Genomic DNA, 17,842 nt, shown 5'->3' on the forward strand with positions numbered 1-17,842 from the left:
AAGTTTGTGCTAGAGTTTAGTGCTTTGAAATACGGAGTCAGAGGTGGGGTGGCCAGATGTTGGACTTTGTGTATTAATCTTTTGATACAAGAAAACTGACAATCTTCAGTATTTTTAAATTGTAAATTTTAAAATAATGAATTTAAGAAGTGTAAAGTAGTAAAAATTCTCTTACAGTGTTTGAACACTATACATGTCAATTTTTTTATGATGACATCATTAGAAACTATCTCTTTCACTTTAGCAAGAAAATCCGATTTACAAGAGTCCTATTAATAATTTCAAGAATCCAAACTATGGACGTAAAGCTGGTCTCTAAGTTGCCGTTCGTATTTTCTTTCATTCTCTGTCTTTGCATGTGAACTTTCATCCTTTTTTACTGCACTGTGTGTCTTTTATCACTATTGCTATTTTTTAAGTCTGGCTTTAAATGGCTATATAATGGCTTTCCTTTTTGTGTGTTAATTTAAAGTTAGTGTTTAGAAGAGCTTTAAAATAATGGAATAGAAGCAGCAGCTGTGTTGTTGTGGAGAGAATGCTTTGTGGTCAGACAGACCTCGGGTGAAATCTCAGTTCTTCCATTTAGTAAGTAGAGTAGCATTAAGTCATTCGCTTCCCAGTGCTTCAGTTTTTCATATCTTTAACAAGGAGTCAGTAATATCTGTTCTATGGTGTGGTTGCTTGTAGCTAATAAACTACAGTGTATGATACCAGCCTGTTGGTCATAATCTTCACTGCAGTTCAATGCTCTATTAGCCTTCTAGAACAAATTACTATATGTCAGTTTTGGGGTGAAATAGTGAAAAGTAAATGAAATCTAAATGGCAAATAGAAAAATAAGTGTAACCTGGTGTAATATTTGTATAATATACAACTACAATGTCATTGTTATTTGTTCTAGAAATATTTTGAGATTTTTTATTCTTGATTGTAACTTGAAATTTCATTAAAGACCAGAAGACCATTTAATTCTAACATTGAACTTTTAAAAAGAAAGCTAAGAGACTTTAAAAAGTCCAGTTACGGTTTTAAATAAAAACTTAGTTGAAAATCTCATGGTCATAATAAGGTTTACTTAATCTCTAAGCTAGGCTAAGTTATTATGGTGAGTGTATGTTTTACCTGGATAATAAATTTATCATTACCAGTAGTGGGCAAGATTCTTCCTTATAACTGAAATTTCATGAAATGCTTCTAGCATATTTTAGCACAAGCCCCTAAAACTTTCTAATAAAAAAGTTGCGATCAGGACATATTCTCTTGACTGATAATCTAGAATTCTTTCCTTTCCCAACTACTTTTATTATTTCACCCATGAGAAAACTGAAGGACAAAAGGATTAGGTAACTTTTGACTCACGTTCACATATTTTATTGGTGTAAGAGCTGAGATTCAAACACATTTGGGCTCCAGGGTCCAAGTTCATGTCCACTACAATGTACTGGCAGCAGTCATATCTTCAGAAAACTCGGTTACCTGCTTAGGAAGAGGTAGATCACTCTTTATAGAAAATTATAGCTTTTTGACGTTTGTTGTAATTTAGAGTAACTACTGCATTGGGCAAACATTGCAACAGGGAAATCACTTTATTACACAGAAACCAACAATATAGTTTTGCTTGTTTACTAGTGTATACTTATAAAATAATAGCAAATAAGATCTTAATACAGAAATCTTTAATATATTTAGAGATATAGGAACTACCAAAAAATATTAGAACTCATCTGGTCAGATTTTTATTTCTAAGCAGATTTTAAGATTTCTGAAATGAAAAGTTAAATTTCATGGCAGAAAATGATAATCAGATTTATATATGGGCAGGCTGGTACATTTCCTTGTTAGTTTGAGACTTGCCACATTCTTTTTCTTACCTAATACTTTCCAGAAAGTATTTTTTAGAAGGAAACTGATTTGCTTGCATTTTTTTTCTTTCTAGGTTTTTTTTTTTTTTTTTGGATAGGTCAAAAACAGTCAATTTTTTATGTCCTAGCAAACGGTGAAATTTTCACCTTTGCTGTACATTAAATTGTACTTTGAAGGAAATTATCAATAATAGTGAAACTTAAAGTTTATATCGTTCAATTAATTTTTGGCTGAAATGTTACTTTTTTCAGCCAAAATAAGCATTTTGGATAATTCAAGAAGCAAAAGTAAAAATGTCTTTATTTATTCGTAAAATGCAGGTGAACTAACAGCTAGGGGTTATTCTGAGGTGTTTTCTCAAGAAAAATTAAAGTAGAAATAAAAAATAAATTAATGAATGAATCAAGAAATTAAGAACAAATCATGGTTTGTAAAACACTTTTCTGATATGGGATCAAAGTTTTCCAATCAATTATATCCTCAACTTTTGGGGTAATGGGCAAAAACTGTATTTAGCACATGAGACTCTCATGTTGATACATTAAAAAAAAAAATCAAGTTATCAACTTTATGATTGTTAAAGTAGATTGAAAAAATTGTCTAGTCTAGCCTCCCTTGCTGTTATGTAAAAATAATGGACTCCTAATCTCTCATAGTTGTGCATTGTATATTTAATATATTTTACAGAGATGATTCTCTAGCCATCATTGTCAGCATTCCAGAATGAGCACAAGGATCACATTTTACTGAGTACAGAGGATTTCTTTTCTGAATATACCCTTGCTCTCTTGATTTAAATAGACTTTTTTGTTGTTGGGATAGGCTGGGGTTGCACTCTGAACGATGAAGACTAATCTGAATTATTTTAGTTTATCTCCATTTAAAGTGATGCCTAATGCATATAGTTTAATTTTACCTCTAACCTTGCATGTTGAATTTTTGTTTGGCTGGACTTTGAAATAATGATGTTTGTGTATATGAAAAGGCAAACTTTTCTCCAAAGGTAAGTAAGTCTGCCATGTAATTTGTACTTTGGACTCATCAATAACTTAAGTGGTTTTTTTCTTTTGGGTTTTTTTTTTTTCAGATTTTTTTGTGTAACTTGCTTACAATTTTTAAGCATTAAATATTAGATTTATCTAATGCATTAAAGAAATTTAATTAAATGGTAATTAATTTTCCCAGCATATTTGAAAGAATGAGCAGGCAGTACTAGCCTCACAGGCACATAGGAAGATGGAAATAGCGAGTGTAACCCATTTGTACTACATAAGTTGTTAAGAATGTAGTTGCTAGGGTCCAGTTTCCCATCTCTATTATGAAACATCTGCTGTAATGTGCGTATGGGAATTATTAAATCCAATTGGGATTAGAGCTCAGAAATTGATATCCTATATGGTTTTTATCATTCAGATTATATAATGTTAGTTTCTAAGGGATCCTGTGTTCCTCCATGTTCCTAAAAATGGCTGATCAGGTTGTATTTTATGCAGAAGGGGAGCATGTGTGTGGCTAAAGTATACTGTCATGTTTTAATTGGTATTCAGACTAATTGCTGAGCTGAAATCATAGTGCCTTATTTGGTATCTTTCAGGACTCAGCCCTTATATGATACTCTCCTTCAGTGATTTTTTATCAGCATGATAAAATTCAGTCTTTTTAGTAGGGCATATGCAGAACCTTCCTGATTTGGCACTGTCTTATTTCTTGTCTTTTCTCCCTTCTCCACACCTCAAAATATATACTCACATATTCATCCTAAAAAACTAATGAATTATAGATATTTCTGCTAAATGTATTATTCTTCCCTACACCTTGACTTTGCATATGAACTTTGATTTTGCATATGTTTCTATTTACCTTTCAGTATTTTATCTGTAGTAAGGTTCACTATGACAGTATCTCTTCTCGAAGTCAGTCCCTTTTTTATACTATTCCTTTATTATGTACAGAATTCTATTTATTATATCAAAGTGACTTAATTTATTTTCATGTTTGTCATTCATCAAACTATTCTGAGGACAAAAATTGTGGCAATAAAAGCCAGGTCCAAATGTAATATGCAATGAGGTATAAATAAAATTTAAAAGCAAAATTACTGTTTAGATGCTTTCTATAAATATTTTTAAAAATTACTACAAATAGATCTGATGAGATATATGAAACTAAACAACATTTCAAAATCTTAATATATGTCTAAAAACTTAATGTTTAAGTTTTCATTTAATGTTTATTTGATTTGTACTCACTGCAATTTCCTCTGATAGAGGATTATTTTGCAGTATATCTTACTTGACTTTCAAGCGTACTTTCACTTTACAAGAACAGGAGAAAAAAGAATGCTGTGTCAGATATTTAAATGAATCAATTAGCATAAGAGACAAAGAAAATGGTAGTGTCGGGTTGTCTGTTATTTTCCTGTTTGAAACATCACTATCAGTATATTTTGGGATCTTGAAAGGTCTCTTGTTTATGGCTTGAAATCATTTACTGGACTTGATTATAGTACTCTTAAAATATATTATTGCAATAAAAAACATTTTGCCAATGCAATGTTGAATAATAACAATTATTTCATGAAGAATGGTAATTATATTTGTTAACATAATCAGTAACTTTTGTGGAAGAGGCTCAGGTGAACACCTCCCTCACAGAGATGAAAGCCAAGGATTCTTATTACTTATCAGGTACCTTCTATGTACAATAAAAGATTAAGAATCAGGCAGTTAATGGCAGAAGAGTTAATTCTTTCTTAAAACACATATTTAAAACTAGTTAAATGATAGAAACCGTAATAGCACATTCTCTACTATGGAGGACATTGTCAAATTAGCTCTCCAATGGAGGAAGGACTCAAGAATGAAATAATACCAGATTACAGGGGCAGCTTTAGACCTGTAGATCAAAGCTTTCATTTTTCATATTTGTATAAACTTTTATTAATGCCTTTTTAAAAAATTGAATGTGATATCTGGACAGAAAAAATAGAAATGACTTCTGAAAATGACTGTAGCTTTCAAAATTGTTTTAGAAAGTAATATTACATGATTTTTAGAGTAACTGCTCTTTTTTCTTTTTCTTTTTTAGGGTGAAAATCCTATTTATAAAAGTGCCGTGACAACTGTTGTCAATCCAAAGTATGAGGGAAAATGAGCACTACCTGTGTACATTTCATTTACAACACTGAATGCAAAGTAGCGATTTCCATAGTCACAGAATAATGTAGCTTTAGGGCAATATCACCATGGGTTTTACTCATGTGCAGGTCTTGAAAATGTACAATATGTATAATTTAAAATTTTTTATATTATTTTGAAAATAATGTTATAATCAATGCCAGGGACTGACAAAAGACTTGAGACAGGATGGTTATCCTTGTCAGCTGAGGTCACATTGTGCCTTTTTGACCTTTTCCTCCTGGACTATTGAAATCAAGCTCTTATTGGATTAAGTGATGTTTCTAGAGTGTTTGAAAGGGCAGTACAGTAGTTAAAGTAATGAGTATGAGAGTTCCTATTAATCAAGTATTAAAACTGATTTTTAGCTTTACAGATATGTCAGTTTTCAGTTATAAAAAATCCAAAGTGTCTTATTTGCTAGTTTAGAATTGTTTTAAGTTTATTATTTTGCTATTTGCCTCCTAGACATGACTGATGACATATCTGAAAGATGAGTATGTTGGGAGCTACTTTTGTAAAATAGTTTTGAAATATTTCCTCTACAAAGGCCATGAGAAAAATCAGTGTTGGGAAGAAAAAACAGCTTTAAAATCTGTGTGCCATTTTAAGAGTTACTTGATTTTGGTAACTTTTATGCCTTCTCATTATAAATTCAGGCCTTGGATAAAAGTATTGGGACATTTTCTGCAAAAAAGTCCTTAATTTAGCATTATTTACATAAAGGCTTTAATTTACATAGTATTTGCTGAATTGGGGACCTTTGGTTCATGAATTTATTTTATTCATTTTATTTTGTGTAAAGCCTGGTGCTTTTTATCACCACTTCTAATCATTTAATGCACTTGCAATTTTGGGGTAAGACTTTTTTTTAATCAGTACTTTTTCTTTGCTGTTTTCGCTGTAAATTTGCCTTCTTAATGATCACATGAAGTTGTACTGTGGCTCGTGCAACACTTATCACTTACACAAGTCTTACTTTCAATTACTGCAGTAACCACTGTATATTTCTCACTGAGTTGCCCATTTTGTTTCATACTAGTCACATTCTTGTTTTAAGTGCCTTTTAATTTTAACAGATCACTTTTTACAATGCTATTTACTGAAGTTATTTATTAAATAGAAATGCCTAAAATACTTACATTGTATGTTTCTATTTTGATATATTCGTCACTTTGTTTGCATAAAATTTTTATAGCTTAAAGAGACTGACAAAAAACATTTCTGGTTGATGGATATTTCACTTAAGGTAAAACATATTTCTTTAAAAAAAATAAAAATAAAAGATGTGCCAGGGACATAAGGAAATGTGGCATGGTAAAATAGATTTTCAGACACCTTTGAGCTCTCTAATATTAGATAACTCTTCATCCTCCACCCAACACTAGAAGATACGTTTCATCCCTACGTTAATCAGAATTAATTCTTTATGAAGGTCATCTTAGAGCTGTTAACTAGAAGCTAGAAATTCTATCACTTTAAGATATAGACAAGCAATTGTTACTTTTCTGATAAGGAAAATTTTATTTTCATTTGGCTGTGGTTTATTTGTGTTAGAAAGTATATATATGTCTCCATAAAAATACTTGTATAAAGCTTATTAAAAGAAATATATATTCTTTCCTAGAGCATATAACAAAAGTCAGAAGTTTTGGGGGAGAGGACTATTTAAAATTTCAGTTTTACCAATCTCACATTTACAGTGTTCCATTTTTTTAAAATTGGTATCCTTTTTACTTATTCCACTTAAATGTATTTCCTAGCTTACAATAAATCATCTTTCATCTGAGAATTATATTTTTACTAGTTTGTAAATTCTGTGACCAAAATTATCTTGTTCGTTTATCATTTCATTTTATCCTGCCCATTTTCCATTTCCCACCACCCATACTCCCTCTTAGCTTAACTCATTTCCATATGCCTTAGGCATAATCAATCAACTGAATTGAATCACATATTTCCACTCTAGAAGATTGCTATAATGGTTTTTTTTTTTTTTTTTACAAATATCATAGTCTGTTTTCTATATATGCATGATTTTTCCTAACATATCTTTGACACTGAATATGGTGGATTTTTAGATTTAAATGATGAATTATAAACATTTTCTGACTATAGAAATCCTTTTATTTGGAAGCTAGAAGAATTGTACAAAGTTATTTCTCATGCTGACTGTAAGAGCATTGACATTTGAATAATTTTAGTTTTGAAACTGGCAATTTTAAAATTCAGTCGAAGAGATTGATAATTACTTTTGATAGAAGCCACATAGAACTTTGTCACTAAAAATTTTCCTAGCAACAGTACATTTTGACCTCCAATGAAATGCTTTCCAAAAAATGGTTCTGAAAGTAAAATTAGGTATAAATATTTTTATTCAAACTATAGTATGAATATTTATAAAATGTTAGGTATCATGCATATATTTGATCAAGTGTCAAGTGTTAATAGTGGCATATTTTGCAGTAATTCCCGACAGTTTACAAAGTTTTCTTATTCTATTACAAAGTATAACTATGAATTTCTTTGATAAAGATGTCCAGATAAGACCTGGTCACTTTGGTCAACTTTTTATTTATTTTTTATTTTTTTTTTTTTTGGTTTCCTAGTGGAATTTGATAGATAAACTTGAATAGAGGCATTTGTCTTTAGTTTATTGCCTGTCTCCCTGAAGACGGATTTTTTGACCTATTGTGCTCAAAGGAGTTCAGAAACAATATCTCCAGGACTCCTTTTGAGTCTATGAAGACTTCACTGACTCTCATGTCCCAAGATTCTCTTGAGAATTTACAGATAGGTAGAAGTGGCTTCTGAGAGATCAGTGGTAGCATATTTTCCAGGCCAGATTAGATTAAGGTTAAATAGTCCACTGTAAGGGTGATATGTTACTTAAACTAGAACCTTTGGGGTACAAAAATGTTAGCATGAAGGATGAGACAAATAACTAATCATTTAAGTCCACTGATAATGAATGACAACCTTTATATTCATTTCCTTCTACACTCAGTCTTCACTCAATTTTAACTTTATTAAGATACTTGAATTTTTCAAGGTTAGAGAGTTTCCATAAAAGGTTATTAGTGATATTTCATTTAATTTTACTTGATTTTCTACTTTGGGTTTATGGACTCATTAGGACTAATTCTAAAATAAACTGGTATATTAAACAAGAGTTAATTATGGATCACTGTGAAGGGAAACACTATGTAGAATATTTAAATCCCATAACTGAATCCATTACTTTATTGTAGTAGTTTATAGAAGATAAGAGTTGCCTTTAATTTTATATGCAATATTTGATATATTATTGACTTTGCTTATTAATAACAGTGTTCTATTAATGTTGCTTACTGACCAACACTATTTGTGGGAGATATATCAACATTCATGTCTCCTTTAATAGCTAGCTGTCTCCTCAGCAACCATTTAAAACATGAATTGATCATATTGTTCCATCACCCTCATTGCAGCTCCTCAGATCCTCAAGCCTGCCACATGTCCTTCCTATTTCATATTTCTGTCTTATCCCTAGATTTGATAACCCCATGAGTACAGGAACCTGTGTGTTTTGATTCTTTATTGTATCCCTAGGACAATGTATGGTACAGAATAAGTAGGTAACCAATAAGTATTTGGATGGGTTTGTTTCCGTAAGTTATTGCTGCCATGTCTCCTTACCTAGCAGCATCTGCAGTGATATACTCCGCCTTCCTGCCTGTTCTATGAATGAACTCTGCACTCCAAGGCCAGTCTTTCCACTTATATCTTAAATAGTATTCCCTCTTAACCACTAAAACAAGCAATTCACTGCATTCTGGCATCATTGATTTTTCTCTCTCTTTCTAGATCATTTCCATCATTAATAAACATGCTATAGATATATCTGTTTCTCTCTTCTCTTTTACAACTCAAGTTGTTTGACATACCTATATAGCCAACTGATTTTTAACAAAGATGCCAAGTTTACTCAATGGGGAAAGAAAAGCCTCTTCAACAGATGGTGCTGGGTAACTGGATTTCCACATGCAAAGAATGAAATTGGGTCCCCACTTCACACCATATATAAAAATTACCTCAAAATGGATCAATAACCTAAGAGCTAAAACCATAAAACTCTTAGAAGAAAACATGATAAATATTTATGACCTTGGATTTGACTTTGGATTCTCAGATGTGATACCAAGAGAATGAGCAACAAAAGAAAAGAAAAATGTTTGAATTGAAGATTCAAATTAAAAACTTCTGTATTAAAGGATGTTTTCAAGAAAATGAGAAGAAAAACTTTGGGAAAATGTATTTACAAATTATATATCTGATGAAGTATTATACAAAATGTAAAGAACTATAAGAAACCAAAATAAACATGGCAAATAAAAAACGAGTAAAGGTCTTGAAAAAACAATTCTCCAAAGAAGATCTGAATAGTCAACAAACGTGAAAAGATGCTCAACATCATTAGCCATCAGGGAAATACAAATTAAAACCACAGTGAAGTACCACTTCACACCTACTAAGATGGCAATAATAAAAGTAGGAAATAAGTGTTGGTGAAGATGTGGAAATTTAGAGACCTTGTACATTGCTGGTGAAAGTATAAAATGGTGCAATGGCTATGGGAAACTGGTTTCTGAAAAAGCTAAACAAAACTTATATGACCCAGCAATTTTAGATATATACCCAAAAGGATCGAAAGCAATGACAAACAGATACTTGTATGTCAATATTCATTGCAGCATTATTCATAATAGTCAAAAGGTAAAAACAATTTAGGTGTCCATCAACAAATGAATGGATACACAAAATATATGTACAACCAATGGAATGTTATTTAGCCATAAAAAGGAAGTTCTGATCCATCCTGTGACAGGTGAATCTTGAAAACATGCTAAGTGAAGTAAACCAGAAATAAAAGGTCAAATATTTTATGATTCCACTACAAAATATCTTGACTAGGCAAATTCATAGAGACAGGAAATAGGTGAAAGTTTACCAGGGTTTGGGAAGAAGTGGAAATGGAGAAGTATTGATGATTAAAGAGCTTTTGTTTTGGGAGATGGAAATTTTTTTTGGTAACTTTTTAAATTTTTTCCCAGCTTTATTGAGATAAAATTGATAAGACATTGTGTAAGTATAAGGTGTAAAACTGGTTTTATATTTGTATATGTTGCAAAGTGATTACCACAGTAAAGTTAGTTAACATCCATTACTTCTGTTAAAATTTTTAATGTGGTGAGAACTTTTAAAATCTCAGAACTGTCAAATATGCAACACAGTATTAACTTATAGTCGCCAGACTGTATATTAGATCTCCAGAACTTATTCCTCATATAAATGGAAATTTACACCCTTGACTCTCTTCACACATTTCCTTCACCCCTGGCAACCACAATACTGTTCTCTGTATGAGTTTGTTGTTGTTTTTTATTGTTTTAAGATTCCACATAAAAGAGAGATTTATCTTTGTCTGCAACTTATTTTATTTAGCATAATGCCCTCAAAGTTTATCTATGTTGTTACAAATGACAAGATTTCATTTTTTATGGCTGAATAATATTACAGTTTGTGTGTGTGTGTGTACACACATTTTCTTAACCCACTCATTGGTCAGTGGACAGTTAGGTTGTTTCCATGTCTTTGCTATTGCTAAATAATGCTACAATGAAAATCGGGGTACACATATCTCTTCAAGATAATGATTTCATTTTTTTCACTATATACCCAAAAGCCAAATTACTGGATCGTATAATTCTATTTTTAATTTTTTGAAGACCATAGAGTTTTTCGTAGTGGCTGCACCAATGTGCATTTCCACTGACCATTTAGAAAGTTTCCCTTTTCTCCACATCTTTGCCAGCATTTACTGTTTGTCTTTTTGATAATACAGAAATACCTCGTTTTAATACAAGTTGAATGCTTGTGGCAACCCTGTGTCCAGCAAGTCTGTTGGCACCATTTTCCCAACAGCATTTGCTCACAATGTCTCTGTGTCACATTTTGGTAAATATTGCAATATTTCAAACGTTTTTGTTATTATATATTTTAATGGTAACCTGTGATCAGTGATCTTTGATGTGACTATTGTAATCATTTTGGGGTACCACGTAGCATGCTTATAAAAGATGACAAATGTAATTGATAAAATGTTGGGTGTGTGCCGATTGCTTCACTGACTGGTCATTTCCTCATCACTCCCTCTCTCTCTCTGGGCGTCTATTCTCCGAGACACAACAATATTGAAGTAAGGTCGATTAACAACCCCTACAATGGCCTATAAGCGTTCGAGTGAAAGGAGTTGTACGTCTCTCACTTTAAATCAAAAGTTCTAAATGATTAAGTTTAGTGAGGAAGGCATGTCAAAAGGCCAGACGGGCTGAAAGCTAGGGCTCTTGTGCCAAACAGCCAAGTAGGTGAATACAAAAAAGTTCCTGAAGGAGATTAATAGTGCTACTCCAGCGAACACATGAATGATAAGAAAGTGAAACAGCCTTGTTGCTGATGTGAAGAAAGTTTTAGTGGTCTGACTAGAAGATCAAACCAGCTACAACTTTTCTTTAAGTCAAAGCCTAATCTAGAGCAAGGCCCTAACTCTTCAGTTCTGTGAGGGCCAAGAGAGGTGAGGAAGCTGCCGAAGAAAGGTGAAGCTAACGGAGAGTTTGGTTCGTGAGGTTCATTTTTCCCGGGGAAAAAAATCCACTTTTGGTCATGATGTATTATATTTTTAATATATTGTTAGATATAATTTGGTAATACTTTATGGAGGATTGTTTGTCAATATTCATGAGATACCGGACTATAGTTTTCTTATAATGTACTTTGGTTTCGTTCAGGATAATGTTTACCTCATAAAACAGTTATCACATATGCCCTCTTTTTTTTGGAAATTTGTCTCAAATTGGTATTATTATTTCTTTAAATGTTAAAATTCATCATCGAAACCATGTCTATATTTTTTTGTGGGAAGTTCTTTACTCTGAATTTAAATTTTTAAAATTGATATAGGACAATTCAGATGATCTATTCCTTATGAGATCCCTGGAAGCTTGTTTTTCAAGGCATTTACCCACTTCATCTAGTTTGTCAAATTTATTGGCATTGAAATATTTCCTGTTACTTTAATTATTTGTGGGACATGTAGAGATGCCCCCTATTTCAGTCCTAATAGTAATCATTTTTTTTTGTTTTTTTTCCTTCTCAGTTTAACTAGTTTTATCAATCGATACTTTTAAAGAACTAGGTTTTAGTCTCATTTTTTCTGTTTTTTTTTGCTTTCAATTCATTAATTTCCGCTTATATTATTTCTATTCTTTGCCTTGCCTTAGTTTAATTTGTTCCTCTTTTTCTAGTTTCCTAAATTACCAGCTTATGTCATTGAGGCCTTTTTTTCCTACTAATATAAGCATTTAATGATATAATTTATTCTCTCAACAGTGCTTTGGCTCAATCCTACAACTTTGGATATGTTATGTTCTTTGAATGTTTTTGAGGAGATAATTTGTGTCTGGTACCATATTCCTTCTTGAATAACTAGCATTTCTTACAGTATAGGTCTTTGTAATAAAATATTCCCTTTTTGCTTGCTTGAAAATGTCTTTATCTTCTATTTTTTCTTCTTTTATATAGTGTTTAAATATTTTGCCCTTTTTAAAATTAAGTTGTTTATTATGAGTTGTAAGGCTTCTTTACATATTCCAGATATAAGTGCTGTTAGATATGTATATTAAAATTTTTCTTCAGTTTTTAGTTTGCCCTTTTAGTTGTGTCTTTTAAAGATCAGAAGTCATATTTTGATGAAATCGACTATATTTTAAAACTTTTATAGTGTTTCTTGAGTTGTAAGAAATATTTACCCTACCCTAAGTTCACGAGGATTTTCTTCTGTTTTCTTTTAGAAGTTTTATAGTTGTTCAATTTTTATGTTTAAATCTGACTAATTTTGAATTTTATCTTAAAAACTTTAGTTTTGGTGGAATACACATAAAAATTACTATCTTATTCATTTTTAAAGTGAATAATATTCACATCGTTGTGCAGGCAATCTCCAGAACTTTTTTTATCTTTCAAAACTAAAACTATACATACACTTTCTGTTCTAATAAATCTATCCAGGATTGAGATAATTAATACCAGGAATGAGAGTCCACACTAAACTGGCAAAGTATTTTCAATTAGTGTCATGAATGATATGAAAATTTAACTCTTTGTCCCAAATCAATAAATCCTAATATATAATTTAAAATGACACAGAACATAAAACAACTTTTACATACTATTTGCTGCTTTTAGGAAATATTGTGATTATAGTTTCACAACTGTTTTACTGAAACGTAATATATAGATAAGGTTAAAATTATGCTCTACTTGTACTAGGGGTTACCTTTAGTCGTACAATCAACTCGAGCATCTCAAAGCTCAATGTCTTTGTTCTTTAGAATTATTTGATACAAATTCTTGATGAATATGTATTCACATAACTCAAACATAAAAACGTTTTGTGAAATATCAAAATAAAAAGATAGCCATCAATTTATCAAATTCTAATGTTTGATTAAAAAAACAAAATACTTCTCTGCTTTAAAAATGTATTTTATAATGTCACTCATTCTTGTATCATAATTTTTGTTGTCCCATTACTGTGATCTGTTTATTTCAGGGCCAGTTTTAGGAGTTAACTTCCAATAATAGCACCTGGACAGGTTAGGCCAAAAGAGACCTACATTTATGTGGCTTGCATAGTAAGGAAGGGGCCTTTGAGGCAGGTGTGGAGGGTCTGACCAGCAGCAGCTCTTCTAGGGACCTTAACAGCTTCTTCCCAACAAATGTTGATGACAGTGATGGACTGTCAATTTTTTTCCACTGATCTGTGTGTCTGTTTTTCTGTCAATAACATGCTATTTTGATTATTGCCACTTCGTAGTATAATTTGAAGTTAGCCAGAGTGATGCATCTGGCCTTTTTCGTTTTTCTCAGGATCACTTTGGCGATTCAGGGTCTTTTGTGCTTTCATACAAATCTGATTATTTTTTGTTCTATTTATTTAAAAAATGCCGAAGGATATTGATGAAGATAGCTTAAATCTGCTTAATGCTTTCAGTAGTAAGGTCATTTTAACTATGTTGATTCTTCCAGTTCAAGAACATGGAATATCTTTCCATTTCTTTCTATCTTCTTCAATTTTAATAGGTTATTTTATTGGGGTAACATTGGTTAATACAATTATATAATTTTCAGGTCTACATTATCATTTGACATCTGTATATTCTATTGTGTTTACCATGCAAAGTCCAGTTTCCTTCAGCTACCATATATTTGTGATCCCCTTTACCTACTTCACCTTCCCCCTAGGTCCCTATATTTGACCCTTTTTACCCCGTCTACCTCCTAGCTCCTCCCCCACTCTCTACTATCTGATAACCACTAGTCTATAATCCCTGTCCATGAGTCTCTGTTTGTTCGTCCTGTTTGTTTGTTGCTTTTAGGTTTATATACCACATATAGGTGATATCATGTGATTTTCAACTTTGGCTTATTTCGCTTAACGATTATCTCAAGGTCCATCCATGTTGTCACAAATGGCAGTATTTCATCTCTTCTTATAACTGAGTAATATTCCATCACATATATACCACAGCTTCTTTGTCCAATCATCTATTGCAGGACACTTCTGTTGCTTCCATGTCCTGGCCGCTGTGAATAATGCTGCTATGAACATCAGTGTGCAAATATCTTTTTAGAGATGGGTTTTCAAATCTTTGGGGTAAATACCCAGTAGAGGGATTGCTGGATCAGATGGTGGGTCAATTCTTAGTTTTTTGAGGAACCTCCATATTGTTTTCCATAGTGGCTGTACCAATTAGCAGTCTCACCAGCAGTGGATGAGGGTTCCTTTACTCTGCATCCTCTCCAACATTTGTTATTACTTGTCCTGTTGATTATATATTCTAACAGGTGTGAGATGGGATCTCATTGTGGTTTTGATTTGCATTTCCCTAATAGCTAGAGATGTTGAGCATCTTTTCATATATTTGTTGGCCATTTGTATGTCTTCTAGGAAGAAGTAAGGTCTCCTGCCCATTTTCTGATTGTATCATTTGCTTTTTGTTGTTATTGAGTCGTATGAGTTCTTTGTATATATTGGATATTATTCGAGGCGTTGCTTGCAAATACATTTTCCCATTTGGATGGTTGTCTCTTTACCTTGTTGACAGTTTCTTTTGCTGAGCAGAAGGTTTTTAGTTTGATGTAGTCCTATTCATTTATTTTATCTTTTACTTCCCTCGCCTTTGATGACAAATTCATAAAATCCTCTGTAAGTCCAAGTTTCATGAGTTTAGTTCCTATGTTTTCTTCTATGCATTTTATTATTTCAGGTCTTATATTTAAGCCCTTAATCCACTTTGAGTTAATTTGGGCATGTAGTGATAGGCAACAGTCTAGTTTCATTCTTTTGCAGATGGCTTTCCAGTTTTCCCAGCACTATTTATTGGAGAAGCTTTTTCTGCACTGTATGTTTTGGCTTTTTTGTCAAAAATTATTTGCCTATATAAATATGGGTTTACTTTTGGACTCTTGATTCTGTTGCACTTTTCTGTGTGTCTGTTTTGCTGCCAATATCATGCTGTTTTGATTACTGTCTTTTTTTTTTTTTTTTTTTTGAAGTCAAATAGAGTGATGCCTACAGCCTCATTCTTTTTTCTCACTATGGCTTTGGCAATTCGGAGTCTTTGTGTTTCCATACAAATCTGACGATTTTTGTTCCATTTCTTTAAAAAGTGCCAATGAGATTTTGATGGGGATTGCATTAAATCTTTATAATGATTTAGGTAAAATGGTCTTTTTAACTATGTTTATTCTTCCAATGCAAGAACACGGAATATCTTTTCATTTCTTTGTATCTTCTTCGATTTCTTTTAATAGGGTCTTATAGTTTTCATTATATAGGTTCTTCACTTGTTTTGTAAAATTTATTCCTAGGTTATTTATTTTTTTTCGTTGAACTTGCCAAAGGAATTATTTTTTCCACTTCTTTTTATGATGTTCGTTATTTGAGTATAGGAATGCTATAGATTTTTGAATGTTGATTTTGTATCCAGAGACTTTACTGTATTTGCTTATTGATTCTAGTAGTGTACTTGTGGAGTGTTTAGGGTTTTCTACATAGAGAACCATATCATCTGCAAATAATGACAGTTTGACTTCTTCATTTCCTATTTGGATGCCTTTTATATCTATCTTTCTTTTGCCTAATTGAACTCGCTAGGACCTCTAATGTCATATTGAATAAGAGTGGTGATATTAGACGGTCTTGCCTTGTTCCTGATCTTAGAGGGAAGGTTTTTAATTTTTCACCATTAAGTATAATGTTGGCTGAGGGCTTGTCATATATTATGTTAAGGTACTTTATTATGTAAAGATACTTTCCTTCTATACCAAATTTTTAAGTGTTTTGATCATAAATGGATGCTTTTTCTGCACTACTGATATGATCATATGATTATTTTTTAAATTTGTTTATATGATATATCACATTAATCAATTTGCATATGTTGAACCATTTCTGTGCCCCTGAGATGAAGCCCACTTGATCGTGGTTATAATCTTTTTAGTACGTTGCTGTATTCTGTTTGCTAGTATCTTATTTAGGATTTTTGCATCTGTGTTCATGAGAGATATTGGTCTGTAGTTTTCTTTTTTTGTGTTATATTTATCAGGTTTTGGTGTCAGAGTAATATTGGCCTCATAAAATGAGTTGGGAAATATTGCCTCTTCTTTGATATTTTGGAAGAGCTTGAGGAGAATAGCTATTAAATCTACTCTGAATATTTGGTAGAATTCACTGGTGAAGCCATCTGGTCCTGGACTGCGACTCTTGAGTAGGTTTTTGGTGATTGGTTCCATTTCCATACTGCTGATCAGTCTAATTAGATTTTCCACTCTTGGTTCAGTCTAGGAAGGTTGTAGTTTTCTAAGCACTTTACTGTTTCTTCTAGATTATTAAATTTGGTGTTATATACCTTTTAATAGTATTTTTGTATAATCCTTTGTATTTCTGCAGTGTCTGTTGTAATTTCCCCTCTTTCAACCCTGATTTTATTTATTTGTGTCCTTTCTCTCTCTCTCTCTCTTTTTTTTTTTTTTTGGTAAGTCTAGCCAGGGTTTTGTCCATTTTATTAAGCTTCTCAAAGAACCAGTTCCTGGTTGCATTTATTTTTTCTATTGTTTTTTTGTTGTTATTTCAATTTCATTTAGTTCTGTTCTAATTTTGATGATTTCTTTCCTTCTGCTGACTTTAGGCTGCATGTATTCTTCCTTTTCTAGTTTTTTAAGATGAAGTGTTAAGTTGTTTATTTGGGCTTGTTCTTATTTTTGGAAGTAGGCCTGTAAAGATAATAACTTTCCTCTTATTACCATGTTAGCCATGTTCCAAAAGTTTTGATATGTTGTACTATCATTATCATTCATTTCTATGTATCTATCTCTTGATTTCTCTTTTCATTTCTTCCCTGACCCAGTTATTGTTCAGTAGCATGTTGTTTAATCTCCATGTATCTGTGGTTCTTCCTGCTTTCTTTTTGTAGTTGATGTCCAGTTTCAAAGCGTTTTGAGCAGAGAATATGATTGGTATGATTTCAACCCTCTTATATTTGTTGAGGCTATCTCTGTGTCCCAGTTTGTGGTCAAAGCTTGAGAATGTTCCATGTGCACTAGAGAAGAATGTGTAAGCATCTGTTTTGGGATGAAATGCTTTGTAAATATCAGTTATGTCCAGTTGGCTTAATGTGTCACTCAAGGATGTTATTTCCTTA

General features: G+C 32.0%; 1 protein-coding gene across 1 annotated transcript in view; it reads left to right on the forward strand.

Moving 5' to 3' along the window:
* ITGB1 (integrin subunit beta 1) overlaps window positions 1-6,180 on the forward strand; it is a 48,397-nt gene extending 42,217 nt beyond the window's left edge. Inside the window, exon 16 of the mRNA XM_036228054.1 lies at window positions 4,951-6,180. Coding sequence (XP_036083947.1) covers window positions 4,951-5,016 — 66 coding nt within the window. The 3' untranslated portion in view covers window positions 5,017-6,180. The remainder of the gene's footprint in view (window positions 1-4,950) is intronic.
* Window positions 6,181-17,842: the final 11,662 nt, after the last annotated feature.

The sequence above is a fragment of the Rousettus aegyptiacus genome, unplaced genomic scaffold (genome assembly GCF_014176215.1).
Source record: "Rousettus aegyptiacus isolate mRouAeg1 unplaced genomic scaffold, mRouAeg1.p scaffold_m13_p_10, whole genome shotgun sequence".
NCBI lineage: Eukaryota > Metazoa > Chordata > Mammalia > Chiroptera > Pteropodidae > Rousettus > Rousettus aegyptiacus.